Raw genomic sequence first — 21,284 nt, 5'->3', positions numbered from 1 at the left:
TCCTTTTTCCGGATGAACCTTGCTTAATATATTCTCCAAAGAAATCGCTGAAATTTTGACCATATTTATGTAAGCTCGTAATTTCAGCAATTTTATCAATCTAAGTTGACCATTTTAAGGAAAGTACGACCTTACTTAAATATATTCTAGCTCCAAAGATTGCTATTATCTCTGGAATTACGACCAGAAATTAAGGCCAAATGTTAACAAGTGTACTTATGTTAAGCAATCTATTTATGTAAGGTCATACAACGATTTCAGCAATCCGAAATGACCATTTGAAGAAAGTACGACTTCGTTTTAATATATTCTTCAAAGGTTGCTATTATTACTTAAAACTAGAATTTAAGGTCAAATATTATTTAGGGGATATTTTTTTTATCTATTATTTCTATATATGACTTTGCTTTAATATATTCTCCAAATGGTAATTTAGGAAACCGTTTTATTTTTAAATATACGTTATATTCCAGCAGGAAACCGTTTTATTTCTTTACTAATAGATTAGTAATTTAAGGGAAACAAAGATACTAATAGATTATTGCTGAAATATATTAAAATAATATTTGGAAAATATATTAAAACGAATTTAAGAAGAAAAAAAAAGAAAAAAAAAATTGGCGGGAAAATATCGCACCAGGAATTGACACGTGTCATTCCTGGTGTATCTTTTAGTATATAGTAATAGATTAACTCTTTCTAGAACATTGTAATTTACAAAAAAAGAAATCAGACATACCATAACCCATTCTATTAGGTCACTCTCAGGTCTCCACTCTCCACTCTCCACTCACAAAAGAACCGAAATCAAAGAAGGAAGGCGACATATAGGAAAGAAGGCGGTGAAGAAAGGGGACGGGACATCACACAAACGGTAATCTGATGAACCTACTTAGGGTTTGTTATTTTAGTTCAATTTCATGTCGAATTCGCCAAATCGAATTGTAATGAGTGTCATGAACTTAATCTTGTTGGTTTTTTTCATCTGAGTAGTTTTTAATTGTTGTTTTTAGGTTTTGATTTAATATATGATGTTTGTTTGATAATTCACACGGGGTTTGTTGATTGTTGCAATATTGAGGTTCTGCTTGAGTTTCCTCAACCTGTACTCTTTCTCCTGTCTTTGTGTTATATTGATTTTATTTGAGAATTTCTAGGTTCAGTGGTTGCCAATTATCGTTTCATATCTGAATTACTCTTGTTTGTCTTTATTGAGATGTATTTGCTTATTCTTCGAACACAATTTTGACTAAATCTCCGCAAGAGAAATGCTGATAAGTATAATTATTTACTTAATAGACTTAATAGGGTAGGTATATATAAGAACTGTTTCTTAAGTTTTCTTCTGGAACTATAGAATCTTCTTTATTTGTGAACTAGTTCACTCTATGTTATGAATATAAACGATTTTTTCTTGCTGACCTGCCTCCATAAAATCATTGGGTCTGATAATGCTAATCCCGATATTCAAGTCTCTTAATATTCCATGTAACAACGTAATTCATCCTACCTATTAAGTTACTTGTATCTAGATACTTTCGCAGCCAGTTTTAGTTAGTTGGGAGTCTTCCTGCAAAATTCCTATATAACATGAGTATAATTGTTATTCTAGACCCATTTGTTCATCCTTGATGCTACTGACATGAGTTTGAAACCTTTAATATGTTAGATGTACATTGTTTCTGAGAGTTTCTTTTATATGCATGTTGTGTATGTAGTCTATGATGTTTGGGGCTTCGGAATACATCTAAAATATTACAAATCAAACCTGTTTTGTTGTTGGGTTGGGACACGGTTCTTTTGCACAATTCGTGAGTTTTTAGCTACTACAGTCTAGCTAGCAGCCTCTTAAGGAACTAGTGAATGTCTAAGTTAAGTATATAATTGATTGTTGTCTTGATTATCCGCCTCATTGAGTGATGTAATCGGCTATATCTGACACTCTAAAGCTCCTTGAAGTAATCCTTTTTTCTTCATGGTAAGATGTTATGGTTGCTTGTTCACTTTGTGAGTTGCTGATACTGTCTGAGCTAGACTGCTGAAAGTCTTTAGAAACTTCTGCAAGGCAACAAAAATCTAATATATGTGTAGAAAATTCACACCTTTAAGGAAAATTCCAGGAATGGAGGAAAATCTCTTTGTATTATGTAGAGTGTTAATTAATACGGAGTAACTATTTTCAGGTTGTTGTCTTTTAAGATCATCCAATTTGATGAGAAATAATCAGAACGTATCATATGTACGTCGTCTAACATATCTCTTTCTTGTGATTTATATGGAACTGAACTTTTCAGAATCTTGCCGAATTAAAATGAGAAATATTGATCTGTTCATGACCTCAGGTTGTAGGTTGATTCTCTATCAAAAAAAGTGCTAATACTCCTCCAGACTTTCATGTTTACTTCTTTTCAACTTCCCTCAACCCCCTTCAACCCAAATAAGTTAACCAAGCTGATCAGATCTATGTTCAATAAACTTTCGATCAGATGGGAGAATTATGAAAATGCAAATTTTTGTTGCAAACAATGACGAAACTAGAAGTCTTTCAGATGAAGAATTAATAGCTACCCATACCATTATGTATAAAAACTCAATCTGTTAGAAAACAACAAATGTTTGGATATTTCTCTTACTGTAAAGATGATTGTTTGGAAATATTGATTGTTGTTTTTGCTGACTCGTAGTTCATGGGAGTGGAGTGGGCGTCTTGATTTTTTCATTTCCTCAATCACCACATGCTAATAGAATTTAAGATTTGGACATACATTTTTTGGTCTAGTAATGTTAAGTTGCCGGGTGAAACAAATCACTGTATAAGTGATTCCTTGGGTTAGGATAATTTGGCAATATATGCAGTGTCATGAGCTATCTTTTCATCTATAGGGATATATTTTCTGTTGACTGATATTAGAATATTCATTTATATGTCCCCTAAAGATTTTACGTAAGTTAATTTCGATGCTCAAATTTAGTATTTAATTCAGAGTACTCACGTTTGGAGTTATTGTGTAAATACTTTTCTTCAAGAAGAATTGAACTTCAAAGTAATATAAGATGGAGAAAAAAAACCCCTTAATATCTATGTACAACGTGTTGATGTTTGGTGATGTTGTTTGAACATTTTTTTACTCGGTTTAAATAATCTTTGTTTTAGGATATACTTTGTAGTTGTTACCTAGTACAATATACATGGTATTCTGGTTTTACAAAATTCACGTTCAAAGATGAGAGTGCGAGACACATTGAACGTTGTTTTAAATCTTATACACTTTCTTACTTGTAACTTTTTCTTGGTTTTTGTTCAGATCGACACTTCTATGAAGGTCGTCGACTTATGACGACCACTTATCTACATAAGATCTTGTCCGTCAAATTGACATGTCAAATCTTAGCCGTTCAAATAAGAAAAAAGAAAAAAATAATAAAAAGGGAGTGTTTGTTTACTCTTCTAAAATCCTCAGAGGGTAAAAGTTACGGAATATAATTTCGTTTGAAACCCTTTGAAAATTAATATTTTCTCTGTACTACCCACCTAAAGAAAGTAACAACTTTGCGCCCTGACTCGATCACTTTCGTGGAAAACCTTGGTTCCTTCTCCTTCTTCGGATGGATGTGGTGCCTTGTCACCAGTTAACCACCGACTAATCCTTTGCCGGAAACTTGCCTTTTCTTAGATTCACCTACCTGAAGATATGCTCGATCTACCGTTTGTTATGTTCTCCCGGTATTATCTTTCTCCTCTTCATTGATTATAGTTTTATAGCATAAATTGGTGGAATTAAGTAGTATTCTATTGAAATTTGATTAGAAATTTGGATTTAGTCATGAGTTTATCAACTGATTGGAACAATTTTAAATCGTGTATTTATTGAAAAGCTTCAAAAATATGGTGAGAGTTGCAACTATGATCTACCGATTGCGCTTCTCTTTCTGGTCTTATCAAACAATATTCCAAGTCCTGTGATTAAGGAGTTAACACTTCTGATTTTATTTATGTATTTTTTTTTAATTTTTCATTCTTTTATTGATTGCAATTCCAAATTGCTAATTTTTTGTATTGTGAATTTGTGATTGTGTGTTTGAGTTCCATTGATGAAGTTGTTAATACCCATTTGATGTTGATGATAAGAAGCTGACTTTATGAACATGAAAATACCTTTTGTTTATAAAGAAAATTAAAAGCCTTTGGGTTTTTGTTGATTTGATGGGTAGAAATGAGTAATCGGTTGCCTTTGTGGTCTTTTCTATTTCTTTGAATTCCAATTTAGCTTCATGTGTGTTTGAATTTTATTGGAATATATTAAGGCAAGGATTGTATCCTCCCTCATTCTGAAGTTTGATTCTAGAAATGCTACAACACTTTACAAGGAGGGCATATTGTCAAGGCTTGTAAAGATTTGGTTAAGGTCTTCTAGATATGGATCATATTGTCCAGTCTGGTAAAGTTTTGGTTAAGGTCTAGATTATTGATTTTAGAAATAATGATATACTAAAGGAATGAGGAGGTCATATGGTTTTCTTTCCTTCAATTCATTAGTTTTTTTTTTTTTTTTTTTGACAACAAATTACAAAGAAGACTACCAGGCCTTTTCTAGCTTTAACTGCTAGGTTATGGGCTTTAATAACAGCTATTCTAGATACTTTAATAATTTTACAAAAATTCAAGCCCATGGTGGCTTTTTTTATATCTTTCACAATGCCTCTGTAATCCTTGTTTCCTTGCTGCTCATCTTGGAAGGCTTTGACCAAGTTCAGTGAGTCTGTATGTATGGTCAAGTTGTCAATACCTGAGGGCATGTTTTCCACGGCTTTCAGAACAGCGTATGCTTCTGTTTGGTCTGGGTTCAATGCAAAAATTCTAGTGCCATGCTCTGCTATAATGTTCCTTTGTTGTGTGTATACCCATCCCACCACAGCTATCCACGAGGTGCAGTCTCTAGTATTGCTCTCCTTCCATGCTCCATCTACCAGCAAGGTTGTATCTTCTCCATCATTCTTCTCTCCCCTGGTCCATGAGTCAGCTTCCCTTGAGATTGAAGCCGCAGTCATCGGCTCCACTATTGTATTAATATCTCTCCTTGGTAAGCATGCAGCCCATCTGTTTCTCCAGCTTTTGACACACGACAAAACAGCTAGGGGGTCTGCCCCTTGGCCTCTAAAAATGCATTTGTTTCTATACAACCATATGCTCCACATAGTGCACACGAATTCGATTAGTTGAAATTCAGTTATGTGTGTTGTATGCACTAAACTAGTAACTAGTAAGCCTCCCTCCACGCTCCAATGTTGATGTAGATGAGTGTGTAAATGGTCCATAAAGCAAGGTTTAACAAAAACCATTGATAAGTATATATTGCAAACTATAATACAACGCACTTCCCACTTATCCCATGAGAGTTAAATTGTAACCATCAAGAACTTTGATCGCATCTCCCTTACCAACTCTTTGTTTGCTTATGGCTTCCGAAATTTTCACCTACTTTTTTATTCTCTTAAAGCTTAAACTCAAATACGGGAATAAGGTTTGTATTTTCTTCACTTTTGTTTTCCTTTCCCCTTAGTTATATTGAGTTTTGTTGCCATAAAAAGAAAATTCCTGATCTTTCTTGAGAACTAGCAGTCTCTGGGATTTCCCCCATACAGGTTGAATAGTTTGGGGAACACATTTTCATTTTCTTATAAAGGTGACGTCCGTAATAAACTTTCTATACGTCTAAATCTTTCTAAATGATCTTTTGTTGGCATAGACTACAATGTAATATAGCTTATTCTAATATGGAACTGGCTTTGATAAGATTTTCAGGGATGTGGAATTCTCTAGACTACTAATTGGATTTATATCTATGGATATGTCCTAGCATCACTTTGTATTACTGCTTATGGTTAGCCTCAGGCTCATGATAAACGACTCATTTTAACAACTTGTGAAAGTTGCAAGTTTTAGAGAGACCTTTTAATGTTATAATGATATCATATTGATAGTATCAAGGATGTATGTTTGCAATCCACAATGCTACTTTGGATACATTTCTCAAAAATTGTGTTGGTGTTCTGATTTTGTTAATAAAACTGCACACATGCACTCATTATGGGTGAGTGTTACTATGTTAGTGTTCCTTTTTTCTACTTCATGTCCCCACCCTTATCTATTATTGGTTTATTGCATGTGATTCTACTTGACTATATGTATACTGCTCAAATTCTTTTGATATAATGTATGTTAAGATTAGGACCGGTACCGTGTTTTTTTGATGCTAAGATTAGAAACTCGGGTCCTATATTCAAGTTTCTCAAGGTTTCCAATATAGAACACTTAGAATGGAGTTACCTTGAGAAACCCAACATTGAAATCCTGATCAAATTCTAGTCTCCACTGAATTTATCACATTGTTTACTTTGCTAATTCAAGTGCCTATATTACCTATTTATATCATGTGCTATGTGTATGTTGTTTATGGGGAGCTCAGAGCCTAATTTTCATATTCGCGTGTTTTCAGTATCTTAGTCATCTTTTTTTTGTATTTTGGGTCAAGTACAATTGTACTTCGTATGTAATATGGTTTGTAGAAAAATCAAACACTGTGTGCATACTTGATATAAATTGTTTCTTGATTCTTGATGTGACATGGTATATATTTAGTATAGTATATTGAATAATTTTTTTTTTTAAAGTTTAGTGTAAGTTGTATTTGAATGTCAGGTGCTCACTTGCTCTACCGTTTGGCCAGTCCGGATATGGTACATGGTTGAGCAACTTGAACTGAGTACTGTGATGTCATCTATGTTGTGGTGCCATAAAGCTCGTAGAAGACGTCATGACAGAATTTATCAAAGTCAAACAAGGAGACGTTGTAATCGAGCTTGCAACTTGAAAGTTTTTATACGGTGTAATTATTTTAATAAGTTTATAATTTCTATAATTATATAAATAAGTCTTGAAGTTTGTCACTGATGAATGATGATTGATGTATGAAATATTACGTAGTTATTTTTGTATATATTTACTTTGCGAATATGATGTTTTGTATATTTGCCACATTTTTTATTTGGGTATGCCTGTATTATTTTTCTTTGGGCGTGTTTAAAAAATAGTGGATATACCTAAATCACACATTTGTTAGGGCTAAAAAACATATTGGGTATACCTAAATCATCACATTTGTTCAGGTTTCACTGAAAAAAGATTGGGTATTACCTAATTTATTCTTTCACAATTGTATTTTACGACCTATTGACAAAAAAAAAATTGCCACCCACAAACAGCAAAGATCGCGAAAATGTTATGTTACGAAGCCTATATTTTCTGTCTACTTTGAAGTGTAATAGCCCCTTAAACACATCCTCTATTGTGAGTTCATTTTTATTGTTAAAGATTGGGTATTTACCTAAAGGTATTTTGGACATGCATCCCTTTATGGTTTTGTGATATTGTTTAGAACTCTCTAAATATACTTTGGGCAAGTCAATTATGGGTTAAAAAAATTAACTACTTACGTGATGACTTATTTAGTACTTTTAAATTTTATTTTCTTGCCTTGGAATATATAAAATTAGTCGTTCATTTTTAATCTCTAAATGTATTTTGGGCATAACAAATATATATTAAAAGTTAATTGACGGTTTCAGTACTCCCCAAATGCATTTTTCGCTCACCCATCTATATAAATTTATATATCATTTTTTAGTATTATGTAAAGGTATATTGAACATTCCCAATTATTCATAAAGCTAATTTTCATGATCTCACTACTTTTTTATATATATTTTTTTGTTATTTCTCTAAGAGCATCTTCAATGGTTGTAATTAGGGACTTGATTGCAATTTGCAAAAGTGTCATGTTACTAGCTTAACTATTGGAGTGATTTTGATAAAATAGGTTGGACAAGCTAATTTGCTTGGGAAAAATCTACCCAATTGGAATGCAAGTTTTAATTAAAATAAATTTTAAACTAAATGATTATTTGAAAAGTGAACCTAATTTAATAGCAAGCTATTTTTTTTTTTGAAGGAACGACTGACCAAGTACAATTTATAACTAAAATAACGATATAAGGTCAGGAAAAATAACGACTGACCAAGTACAATTTATAACTAAAATAAGTGTGGAAAAGTTCTAATAAGTTCAGATAAGCTCAGATAAGTTCAGACAAATTCAGATAAGATAAGTTCAGAAAAAATAAGTGAAAATCAGGTGAATAGAACGCACCCTTAATACCCCAATAAATTTAATTGGTTAAAATAAAACATTATGTAAAGAACATTATGAAACGAACTAAACCGGAAAGTTTAGAAATCATGAAATGGAGGTAGTATTATCTAAACTAATCTTATTTTATTTAAATTTATCTCAACTTAAGTTATTTGAACTTATTTTATTTGAAAGAAATCTTATTTTGTCTGAGATAGACTTAGGGTGCGTTCTATCCACCTGATTTTCACTTTTTTTTCCTGAACTTATCTGAACTTATAGACCGTAATTATCTATACTTATATTGACTTATCTGCAATTTTCCGAATCAACCATTAAATTATTGGTGCACTTTGAATAGATTATTATACAATGATTGATAAGATACACTATTTTAACTTATATGAACCTATCTTATCTTATCCTAACTTTTTTTGTATGAAATAAGTCAAAATAAATCTTAAAAAATAAAGTCTATAAGCACACATGTACTATTTAAGGATGAGAAAATAAACATATCCATGTACATCTCAGTATATTAGAAAAATAAATACAAATTGAACGATGTTAGAACAAATTACTCCGTATGATTTTTTAAAATTAATTTTGATTTATTTTGGTATTCTCTATTACGCATGTAGCCTCTGATCTATTCAACTTATCTTATATGAAATTAGATTACCCCGTAATATATTATCTTATCTGAGCTCATTTTATCTCATCTAAACTTGTATTATCTGAGAAAAAAACTCATTTTATTTGAAATGAACTTATTTTTATTACACAAATCTCATTGTTTTTCTCTTGTTACACGTACTCTTCCTAATTTTTATTACACAAATATCATATGTTTTTCTTTTTCTTTCATATATATTTTTTACACAAATCGTACAACTCCGTAACTTTCTTCTCTTTCCTACCCTTTTAAATTATTTAATCCATGGTAACTAAATAAATAAGAATTCTTAACTAATTGCTAAAAAAGTTTTTTTATTTGACAAGATTTCTAAAAAAGTTGAGATATATGTTTGTTTGAAAATAAATCTGTAATAGAGAATTTTAATAATTGAATAAACACAATAAAGTTTGGTTACTCTAAATGAGTTTCAGACTTTCTGGTATGCCCAATTTGTTATGCATAATGTGAAAAAAGTAACCAATTTAAGATAACTAATTTTATTTTTTATTTAACTTTTAAGGGAATTCCAATGTAAGTTAGACCTGATCAAAATACATATCGTGTTGCTAAAAAATTTAGCTCGCCATTAGTCGGGGAAAGGCCAAATTTGGGCCATTTTTTAATGCACAAACCCGCTATTTCTGGTAACAGTCAATTAGTGACTTCCAAATGCAATTCAGGTTTAACCAATACTTTTTGATGTACATATTATATAGTTGACTCATGTCCCACTTTATTTAGGAAATCTGAAACGTAGTTTAATTACCATTTAAAAGACATTTACGAATGAAAGATAAAAAATTAAAAATTAAAAATTAAAAATTTAGATCCACGCATATTTAGTAGTTTCTATTGTCCAAATGCATGTGATCTTGGTGTCAAATATTTGCTAGTGATATATCATTCGTCCCTAAATCAAAGATTGAGAATTCTTGAACAATATGAAAGACTTTCAAATATAACTAGTAACTATTAAGCAGTACAATTACAATATAATTAAACAACGTTTAGTAATTCCCAATATAGGTGGTGTTTGGTTGTTAGAGTTTTGGTAGAAAATTAGTGGATTGGACCAATTTAGAGGTTTAACCTTTCAAAACCTCTAATTGGGGTGTTTGGTTGTTAGAGGATAGGAACAGCTGATTCTTCCCAAACCTCTAAATCCAAAAACGGTGATGAAAGGAGCGTTTTTCATTAGTGGATTCTGATTTTATTGTGAATTTACAAAAATGTCCTTAACAACCTACTGCTTTCATAAATTCATTCTACTGCTTTCCTAATTCATTCTCTTTCACCTACCATTCAAAATGAAATCTGGTAACTCTCTCAAGTTTTCACCTCCATAGTAGATCTAAGAAGGTAAGAATCCTTCCTTGTAATTTTTTTTTCTTGTTATTTACTGCCCCTTTTCTATTTATCTTGTATATTTTTCTTGAAATTATTGTAAAATATTTCTGCAATTTTTTTTCCTGTTTTTAGTAGATATTTTTCATACCTCCTGCGTTTTTTTTCTACCTCTTGCGCAAAATCTTCTTGTTTTTTTTGATGATTTTTTTCTAGCTCCTGCGTTTTCTTGATTTTCCTGATTTTTTTTCTTTGATTTTTTTTCCTACCTCTACCTCCTTTTACCACCTGCGTTTTTTTGGATGATTTAATTTCTGTTTTTTTTTGTATTTCTCCCCTTTTATCTCCTCTTTTTACTCCATCTATGTTATTTGATTTTTTTTCTTGATTAATTTTTGCTCCCTTTTTTAACTCCTCTAGCTGCGCCATTTTGGGGGGGGGGGGGGGGGGAATTTCTGTTTTTTTTATGGGCTTGTATTTTCTCTGTTTTATGGCTTGCTTTCTCTGTTTTATGTTATCTGATATGTTTCTTGATTTATTTTTTTCCCCTTAATTTCCCCCTCCCCTGCGTGAATGTAATTTTTTTGTTTAATTTAAATTTTTCTATTTTTTTATTTTTTTTATTTTTTTTCTACTCAAATATGATTTATTGTAAAATTAGGGCAACATCAATCTTGTCATGTTGAAACTATCACAAGCAAGAGCTGGTATTATGCCCCAAAATTTTAATTTAAGCTGTTGTATAACTTACTAATTTGGCGGTACTTATGCCAATTAGCTCGGCTAGCTGTGTATCATCAATTTAAAAATTAAATCAAGAAAAACCCACAAATTCATTATAAATTTTTTCTGTTTTTTTCTGTTATTTTTTCTTCATATTTATTTTAACGGTTTTTTTCCTACTATTTTTTATACTTTTTACTCAAATATGACTAATTGTTATTTTTTTTTGTTCTTGTCAAATAATCCATGTACAGGTAATTTTGTGCATATCTGTGATTTTTCTTCCAAGTTGAAAATTGTGAAGCTCCACTTCTCCAGGTAATTTTACAACTAGAAACTTTAAACATATAATATATTTTCCTACAAGTCGATAATTCAATTATTAATATGTATGCTATGTAATCCAAAGTCAGTAAACCTGTGATTTTGTTGGTGCATTGTGATTTATTAATTTGATGTTTGTATTACCGTGAATGTGTTATTTGATTGAACACAATGTGACTTGTTCTTCTATTTAACATATATAGATGGAGAACAAGAACAATAATGAGGAAAGTGAAGGTGGGGTTAACAGTTTGAGTGAAACTAATATGAGTGAAGCTTTATGTATTTGTTGTGCATTGTGGATGGAGAAAATTGATTCTATGATGGAAGCGATGAAAGTAAAAGATGAAATGGTAGTGGATTCTTTAGTTGATTCTTCCCCTACACTTGAGGATTCCATTGCAAAGTTAGTTTCAATGCCTAATTTAATTAATGGAAGTCGTGAAATCTGTTTTGCTTGCACTTTGATCGAAGATTCTCAAAGGAGAATAATTAGTCATTGACTTGGAAAGTAAGTATGGATTGCTTCCTTCCGAAAGGACATCCACTATAGAGAAGTTGGGTATATTTCTCTATACATTGAGTTTAGGAGCCTCAAACCGGCAAGCGCAAGAGCGATTTCAACATTCTGGTGAAACCATTAGTAGAATTTTTAAAGAAGTCTTAGATGCTATGGATGGCTTGTCAAGGGATATATTAAGACCAAGAGACCCGGAATTTAAGGAAATTCCCTCCCAAATTGTCAATGATACTCGATATATGCCACATTTTAAGGTAACAACAATTTAATAAATTTTGTTATTCTTTTTCACATTTAATTATAATTTACAACTCATATGAATTTGGTGCCAATTTTTGTCACATTAGGATTGCATTGGAGCAATTGATGGTACTCATATAGACATAATTGTTTCCGAGGAAGATCAATTGCGCTATAGAGGAAGGAAAGGGACACCCACCGTTAACGTATTAGCAGCTTGTGACTTTGATTTACTTTTTACGTATGTGTTAAGTGGGTGGGAGGGATCTGCTCATGATTCTGGAATTTTCCTCGATACGATCAGTAATTCAAGTCTAAATTTTCCAAAACCTCCTGCAGGTAAATTTTATTATAAGCAATGAATTAAATTCAATTATTATCCATTGTTTTAAATTGGTTTAACTAACAACAATTAGTATCCTTGTGTTTAGGAAAATATTACTTAGCTGACAAAGGATATCCCCAAAGAGAAGGGTATTTGACCCCTTACCATAAGACAAGGTATCACCAATCAGAATTTCGTGGTGCAAACCCAAGAGGAGAACGAGAAATTTTTAATCGAGCCCATTCCTCTTTGAGGAGTTGTATTGAAAGGGCTTTTGGCATTTTAAAGGCACGTTGGAAGATACTAAAAGAACTACCAATGTATTCGCCACAAGATCAAAATCGAATAATTTGTGCTTCATGTGCATTGCATAATTACATTAGAAGAAGCAACATTCCCGACCCAGCTTTTGTGATCATAGACAGAGATCCAAACTTTATTCCTCCCGAAGTACAAGTAAATGCTGATAGTAATTCCGTGCAAGAGGCTCGTCGTTTGAGTACTAACGAGATGACAAAGGTTCGAAATGACATTACTACTAGTTTGATGGAAAGTAGACGATCTACACGTCGACGTCGTATTTCTTAAGCATTTGGTTTATTTGTTTGAATAGATAAGTTATTAAAATTTATTTTATGTCATTAGTTGTTTGTAACCTTATAATTAGACATAATTTGTTTTGAACATTTTTATTATGCATTTTCCTTTGCTCAGTATTCCATTTAAACCTCATAATTAGTAAATTAGATTAATCCATAAATGGACTTCAATACAAAATTAATATACAAACTATAAAGTTCATCTCACAATTTTATTTTAGATATTAGTAAGAGAATATTATTTATTTATTTATTTGCACAAACATGTACAAATTATTTTTGCAAAATATTGTTTAATTATTTTCATGATATATGTAGTACATTTTATTCCAAAATATATATTATTACATGTATATCTATCATATTAACAATTTGTACTTTTAAGTTAAACAATTCAATATGACAATGTCCTTATTTGTCATTTTACATATTAAAACAGCTAACAGCTAACAGCTATTTACCAAACACTTTTATACAAATTGCTAATCCAATCAGCTAGTCAAAACTGCTAATTCAATCAGCTCAAAACTGCTAATTCAATCCGCTACAGCTAACCGCTAACCGCTAATCACCAAACAGGGTCATAATGTTGGGCATACCCTACTATTTTTGCCAGTGCAAGTTCAACAGATATGATGAATAAAGAATCACAAAATGTACAATGAATACGTAAGCTTAACCAGGGAGAGCTGGTACATCATCACCTGATAGATTAAAAAAAACATCATCACCTGATAGATAAAAAAAATACAGATCAGAGAGTGGTGCAGTCAAAAATCAAAACTATTAAACATGAAAAATCAAAATTTCTTAAAGACGTACCAGCTTTATATTGATTACACAGATTAATCCAGCCCCGGCCCTGAGGGGTGAAACGAGGGGCGGCCGCCCTGGGCCCCCTATTTGGGAGGGCCCCAAAATTACTAGTTTGTTAATTAAAATAAAAACTGCAATAGTAATTAAAAGTAGTAGTGGCTTAGTTGGTAAAGTGGGTAAAGTTAGTAGCGTGATGCAGTGGGGGAAACCGGGTTCGAATCTTGCCATTGAATTTTTTAACATGTTTTTTTCAATTAATATATTTTTTTTTTGGCAATTATGTTTTTCAATTAATTTAAATGCCTTAATTCTATGTTTTATTGAATTTTTGTAACAGTATTCTATATCCGGATATAAACAACCTAGAAAAAATAATTATGGAGTATTGTTTTAGTTTGGTTGTCTGTGTCTCTTTATTAGCCCACTTCCTCTTTCTTTAAATGATTTTTTTGCGTACTTTTTAGAAAGGAAAAATAATATATTCAAGGCCCAACCGCCTAAATGTTATACAATCTATTTTTTAAAGCATAGAAAATCTTTATACATTAAAAGTTTACTGTACATAAGGGGCTCTTTACTTATGTTTCGCCCCGGGCCTCTAAAATGTCAGGACCGGGCCTGGATTAATCAATATATGTACAAAAAATCTACATCGATCAACTGTAACTGCTGATTAGTACTCATTGTAAAAGAAGAATAAAATTGAAGATATGAGCTAAACCAATATTAAGGAAGATTTTCTAAAACTTCTAGAAACATTTTATTCCAGACTAAATTCAAACAACAATTTCTTGTGTTTTATGAACTTCATAATTAATTATGAACAATACCTAGAATTTTTCCCTCGCTTTTTTTCGTTTTTAATCTAATAAGCAGAATTCTGAGACTAAAATCAATAAAATTAGGAAATCGAAACAAAACATAGAATTTTCTGGTCTAATTCGATGAATACCCATCAATTCGAGGAATACCAATCAAAACATGAACATTAACATAGAAGATTCAAGAAAAACGCCAAATTAATTGAAATAATAGAGAAAAAATAAATAAAAAGTAAACTAAACAAGGAATTAAATCAATTCAGTTCATTTTCGTTGAAATTTGATAAATCAACAAACCCCAATTAAATCAGCTTCAATTTTTCGTAAAACCCCTATTGGGTTGGTTGGATTAATTGGGTGAATCCAATTTTGGGAAAATAATTTGAAGAAATTTGAAGAGAACTAACTATGAATTGTCAATTTTGGATTAAGGGTTTCGTATTAAGGTGAGAGATTGATGAGAGGACGGCTGTAGGTTTTCCTTGGGTATTGCAAATCCTTGGCCAGAAAATCAAAGGGTAACAGTTAAACAAGATTTACCCTCCTAGACATTTAGAATAGTAGGCAAACAACCCTTTAGAATATGTTTTTCTTTTTTCTTATTTTAACGGTTCAGATTTAATAACCAAATCTAACGGATCAGATCTTTATGTATTTTTTTAGTCGTCTTTAGTCGACGACCTTTACAGAACTTTTATGTTCAGATTCTACTATGAAAATTCTCTATTTATGTGGGTTATTTTAGTCCACTCAACCCATTTTTTTAGTCTGGAATTTGAATTAAATTATAAGTTGTGTTACTTTACTCAAATTACCTTTAATGTTGGTCAATATAATTCGTATTAAGGCTAAAAACAAGAAAAAAAATTGTATATATTACTATTTCTACAAGCTCGATGCACTGTTTTCAGTTGATGTCATTGGATAAATAAGAAAACAACAGGAAGGTCACCTTGCTTCAATTTCTTGTCAAAATGGATGACTTTGAATAGAATCAGGTGCATATTACAAATTTAAAGTATTGGTGCAATATAAAATTTAATAGGCAGTGAATCTAAGTTTGATACTTAATGACAGAGCATTGTATATATAATTGCAATAAACTTGCTTGATATTCTAGATAATGTTGGCAGGGGATTGATGTTGTTAATCCGAGTACTTGTTTTTACGCTCCTTCAAAGAATGCGCCACAGAACTTTCAATGTAGGTCATCTTATGATCAGAGGCTTTGTTGAACCTGCAAAGTAGCTATTCATGCAGTCATGTTTACATGGGGCTTAGGTGTATTTGTATAGAAGTATTACTTTTTTTCATATTTGGAGGTGACAACTTGTAACTGCATCTGAAATTTGTAGGCTATTGCTTTGGTTTGAGGAGATGTAAGTTTTCTTTCTTATGTTGGTTTCCTCCTGAAATTATTGGCTGTTTTTCTTGGGAATTGTGGCGAAGGATCCCGAGCTTGCACCACTTAATTATTGTAGCTTCCCAAGTCTGCCCACACTTGACAAAATATGGGATTATGTCTTGGTATGTAGTAATAATATTCTTTCGCATTAGTGTCGTTACTCCTACTTACTTTACCTCCATATGTTGTTAATTTGTTAATTGTTTGTAAAGGAAAACTATATGGTTCCTACTGCTGGAAAAAAATGGGTCATGGAGGCTATCAATAGAAGTTGGCGTTGTTATAAATGCAGATTTAAGAAGGACCATTACTATGCATATGACATTGATGAGTTGAGGTGGAAATGGAAACATGACACCATTTTAGTGCCTTGATTTAGAGATATCTTGAACTACTGGGAGTGTGAAAATATTGAGGTGCTTAATAAAATTTTTATTTATTACCATGTGTTCGTGTGATTTAACGTGTGTAACTGTAACTTAACTGTTTTTATAACATATGAGGAAAGTAAGACCAACAAAGAAACCCGTTTACTGTTAGATGATATGCACAATTTGAGGCGTAAATCATATGCATGGTTATCAGTTGGTAATTATTTCCCTCGTTTCTTATTAGTTGGCTACATTAATTACTTTGACCTAGTTGTGGTTTCCCTCATTTCTGTATACCAATTGTTAACTTGTGATTAATCTCAATATTTTTACTTGTAGGTGTAAGGTGAGCTAAGTGGAGAAGAAATATAGCCATTTATCAAAAGATATATATAGTGACTCAGTGGCAACATTCTTTTAGCTTATGTCTGCTAGCTTTTGATAGTTTCAACAATGTTAAACTTTTTCTTTCGAGAATATTTTATCTTGTCATAGAGACTTGCTAATTTATGCAGTGAATAACTGCTCGGTATTTTGTATTATACCCTATGGGGAACAAATATATTGTATTTTTTTGAAGGAAAATATATTATACTATTTGTTAATATCAATGAAATTTGTATTTGCATTTATTATATTACTCATTTAAATTTCTATATTCCGTTGCATTAGGTTATTGAAGCTTCACTAGAAACTGGTCTAATATACCGTTGCAATAGAGTAAAGGCATTGTAATAACCATTGATTATAGTTGCAGGATAGACCGTTGCATTAGATTAAACACTAATGCAACGGTACTAGTAAATCATAGAAGTCGTTGCAATAGGGCCAAAAGCCGTTGCATTAGACCTGATGCAACGCCAGCGGATGCAACGGTAACCAGCCGTTGCATTAGGTCTAATACAACGGTATTTGTACCCTATTGCAACGGATTTGGGCGTTGCATTAGATCCGACATTTAGTAGTGATCTTTGCTCTTCCTCTTTTCGAAGCAGGGGTTTGGCAATGGGGATGCCTCCGTAATAGAGATTGTGGAGCAGTTTGCTTGTAGTAGGGACCCAATGCCGCTTGTGATTGGTGAGATATTGTTGGGCCTTGATATGCTAAAATCGGACCCCTCTTCTATGCCGTCGGGAAGCCCGGTGCTACTCCAAGTAAGAATCTAGAGTTTCTTGTACGTTGGAATTTGTAATTGCATATAAAATATTGAATTTTGAACTGCTTTCTTGTATTTTCTCCAAGGTCTGGCTTATGGAGAGACTCAAGTTGGTGGCACCACCAGAGAACATGGCAAGCTATAATAGGAAGGGATTCGCTGTGCGGCCCATGATGCATGTCCGACTTTCATTGGATGAGTGGCGCTGCTCACTCTCGGAAATCGGATCTTGTATTAGATGGGTGCCTAGCCTTACAATGTTAGTCTTCTACTCTCCTGCTCGAGTGATGAGACAATATGGCTTGAAGCAAGAAATCCCGGATTGTGCTGAAGAGCATCCGAAACCTGTTGTACTGAATGCTGATCGTCTTGAAGTTTGGAGGCGGTATTAGGTTGCCAAACCATTCTTGAACATTGAATTCCTACCTGAGCCTGTTACTCTGTTAGAGGGGTATATTGTATGAATGAAAGGTCCAAGCCATAGGGACATTTCTCTCCCCGGGCCAGTGGGAGCCCGAGGTTCTAGAGCTAGACGCCCTGCATCAACTGGTCATGAAGAAGGTGATAAGAGTGTTGCGCGTCCGGTGCTTGACCGTTCTGGGCCCAAAGGAGGTTCGTCATCCTCCCGTCTCGGAAGACTAGCAAGTTCCTTCTCCTGCCGCTTGGGCAAGGGGAAGATTGATGAATGATTGCGAGGAAGAGCCAGGGGATAGTACTCAAGGTGCCAAGACTCAAGAGCATAGTCGCCCAACTCCAGATCTCTGTAGGCTTGATGTGTTTGAAATTTTTATTTGTAGGAAGTGTTTTTTAGAGTGTGTTTAGAAAATGTGTTTAGGAAGTGTGTTTAGTGGAAGTGAAAAGGCTTTGAACTCTGCTTCACTTGATTCCAACCTTGTAATCGAATTAGCTTTGATAAAGTTATTTGAAGGTTATGCTTTGCACAATAATTGAATTTTGAACTTTGAATTTTGATTTTTTTAGGACGCCCTTAATTGGGGAAAATTTGAATTTTTTTGTATTAAGGTGGCCGTGCCTCATAATAAGGTTGCCTACGTGTCCCATGAAGGAATCAGGCCAGACGTAGTTCTAACATACAAAACTTTTTGAATTTGAATTTTGAATTTAGACATAGAACTTCTTGAGTTGATCCATGTTTCTCAAAGAACGGAATTCAGTCCCATCAACATCTGTTCATTCGACTGCTCCTCCGGAAACGATTTTCTTGACAGTGTATGGCCCGACCCAGTTGGGTCTGAATTTTCCCCTTGGGTCCATGGTGGTCTTGCGAAGGTGGGCAGGATCTCCTTCCTTGGTGTTACGGGTTCTGACCCTCTTGTTGAAATGTCTGGCGACTCGGCGCTGATAGACTTGTACAAGGTGTGCGACTTGAAGCCGACGCTCATCGAGCATGACTAGCTTGCCATATCTTGGTTGTACCCATGCAGTGTCTGGGATTTTTCTTTCGAGGACTATCCATAGGGAAGATATTTCCAGCTCAATAGGTTGTTCTGCTTCCATTCCATAGACCAGTGAAAATGGAGTTGCGCCAGTTGAAGTGCGAATTGAAGTTCGATACCCCCACAATGCAAAGTGCAGCTTATGGGGCCAGTCTTTGTAATTTGTTGTCATTTTCATGATGATGGTTTTGACGTTTAGCTCGCCATATCTTGATTGTACCCATGCAGTGTCTGGGATTTTTCTTTCGAGGACTATCCATAAGGAAGGTATTTCCAGCTCAATAGGTTGTTCTGCTTCCATTCCATAGACCAATGAAAATGGAGTTGCGACAGTTGAAGTGCGAATTGAAGTTCGATACCCCCACAATGCAAAGTGCAGCTTATGGGGCCAGTCTTTGTAATTTTTTGTCATTTTCATGATGATGGTTTTGACGTTTTTGTTGGCTGCTTCGACTGCCCCATTAGTCTGCGGGCGGTAAGGCGAAGAACGGTGATGTTAAATTTTGTACTCGGTGAATAGATCTTCACACTGCCCTTGAAAATGGGTTCCCTAGTCACTAATGAACTCGTGAGGTACTCCGTATCTGCATATGATGTTTTCTTGTACGAACTGGGACACTTGCTTGGAACCCAACAATTTGCATGATATGGCTTCGACCTACTTAGTGAAATAATCGATTGCAACCAGTATGAATTCATGACCCCCAGTGCCTGTTGGAGTGACTTTGCCGATGACGTCGATACCCCAAGCTGAGAATCGCCATGGTGAAGATTGAGAATATAGCAAGGATGGGGGAACGTGCTTTAGGTTCGCATACTTTTGGAAGATAGGACATTTCTTGACAAAGATGTAGCAGTCCCGCTCGAGGGTAGTCCAGTAATACCGAACCCTGATGACTTTGAGGGACAACATCTTCCCATTCATGTGAGTACCACAAACCCCGGCATGTACGGTGTCCATGACTCTTTGTGCTTCATGTTTGTCAACACATCGGAGGTTAGGGCCGTTAGAGGATCTCTTATATAGAATGCCGCCTTCTAGGACGAAGTTGGATGATTGTAGGCGTAAAGCCCTTTGACTTTTGCTTGAAAAATGCGGTGGATACTCAGAGCTTTGTAGATACCTTCAGATGTCTATAAACCAAGGCTCATCTCTATCAGGCTCGACGTCGTCAATAGCATGGACATATGCTGCTTCTTGACGCGTTTCAATTGTAAGGGGCATTTCAACCATGCCATTTGGAATGTTGACCATTCATGCCAGTTTTTCTAGTGCATCGGCGAATTGGTTCTCCTCTCTTGGGAGGCAGGTGTAACGAAGCTCTTCCACTCGCTCAGACAACTTCTCGAGATAGGTCTGGTATGGGGGTAAGCTTTTGCTTCTGACTTTCCATTTGCCGAAAATCATAATTGATGCTTAGGGAGGAGTCCCCGTATACTCGAAGTTTCTGGACGCCCAATGATATGGCGACTTCCAGACCCATAATGCATGCTTCATATTCGGCCGCATTGTTTGTAACATTGAATTGCAACTTTGCTGATATGGGAATGTGAGTGCCGTCCGGGGCTACTAGGATTACCCTAACACCACATCCGATTTGATTGGAGGCCTCGTCAATGTGCAGCGACCAACTGCCATCGCTTGTCATTAGAATTTGCTCATCAGGTAGGTCGTAATCCTTCTCTTCTGCCTCGATGGGACAGTCGGCTAGGAAATTTGAGACCGGCCAACCCTCGATAGATTTTTGAGGAATGTATTTCAGATCGAATTCTGCTAACGTAACCAACCACTTGGACAATTGTCCGTTGAGAGCTGGTTTTTCGAATAGGTACTTGAGAGGATCTGCTTTGCAAACCACGTGCACTGTATGAGAGAGCATGTAGTGGCGAAGTTTCTTTGTGGCTCAAACAAAGCGAAATTGAGTCTTTCAAGTTGAGTATATCTGGTCTCGTACTCGAGTAGCTTCTTGCTTAAATAGTACACGGCATTTTCTTTGCCTTCGATCTCTTGGGCAAGCATGGCCCCTACTATCGAATCAGTTGTTGTAAGGTAATGCCTGAGGGGAGCCCCCGGTATTGCTGGCTTTGACACTAGTGGATTTCAAAGATAGTCCTTGATGGTGTCAAATGCATGTTGACAGTCTTCGTCCCATACCTTGGGCTCACTCTTGCGGAGATTTCGAAACACTGGCTCACAAATCATGGTGAGTTTTGAAATGAATCTGCTGATGTATTGTAACTTGCCAAGGAACCCCCGAATTTCTTTCTCATTCGCTGGCGGTTTCATGTCTAGAGTTGCCTTGATTTTTGAAGGA

General features: G+C 34.2%; 1 protein-coding gene and 1 long non-coding RNA gene across 2 annotated transcripts; both read left to right on the top strand.

Annotated features, from left to right (window-relative positions):
* The first annotated feature begins 516 nt into the window (after positions 1–516).
* LOC110776238 (uncharacterized) lies at positions 517–7,038 on the top strand. Its single transcript, XR_002530077.2, has 2 exons — positions 517–874; positions 6,701–7,038. It is a non-coding gene; the product is annotated as an uncharacterized lncRNA (long non-coding RNA).
* Positions 7,039–10,165: 3,127 nt separating this feature from the next.
* On the top strand, positions 10,166–13,163 carry LOC130465908 (uncharacterized). The gene is made up of 5 exons (XM_056834706.1): positions 10,166–10,227; positions 11,190–11,253; positions 11,463–12,033; positions 12,127–12,358; positions 12,451–13,163. The coding sequence occupies exons 3-5, from the start codon at positions 11,932–11,934 to the stop codon at positions 12,930–12,932; spliced, it is 816 nt and encodes a 271-aa protein (XP_056690684.1). The 5' UTR covers positions 10,166–10,227; positions 11,190–11,253; positions 11,463–11,931; the 3' UTR covers positions 12,933–13,163.
* The last annotated feature ends 8,121 nt before the right edge of the window (positions 13,164–21,284 follow it).

This window comes from Spinacia oleracea, chromosome 1 (genome assembly GCF_020520425.1).
Source record: "Spinacia oleracea cultivar Varoflay chromosome 1, BTI_SOV_V1, whole genome shotgun sequence".
Taxonomy (NCBI): Eukaryota; Viridiplantae; Streptophyta; class Magnoliopsida; order Caryophyllales; family Amaranthaceae; genus Spinacia; species Spinacia oleracea.
Note: the sequence above shows the minus strand (reverse complement) of the source record. Positions and strands in the feature narration are given on the sequence as shown.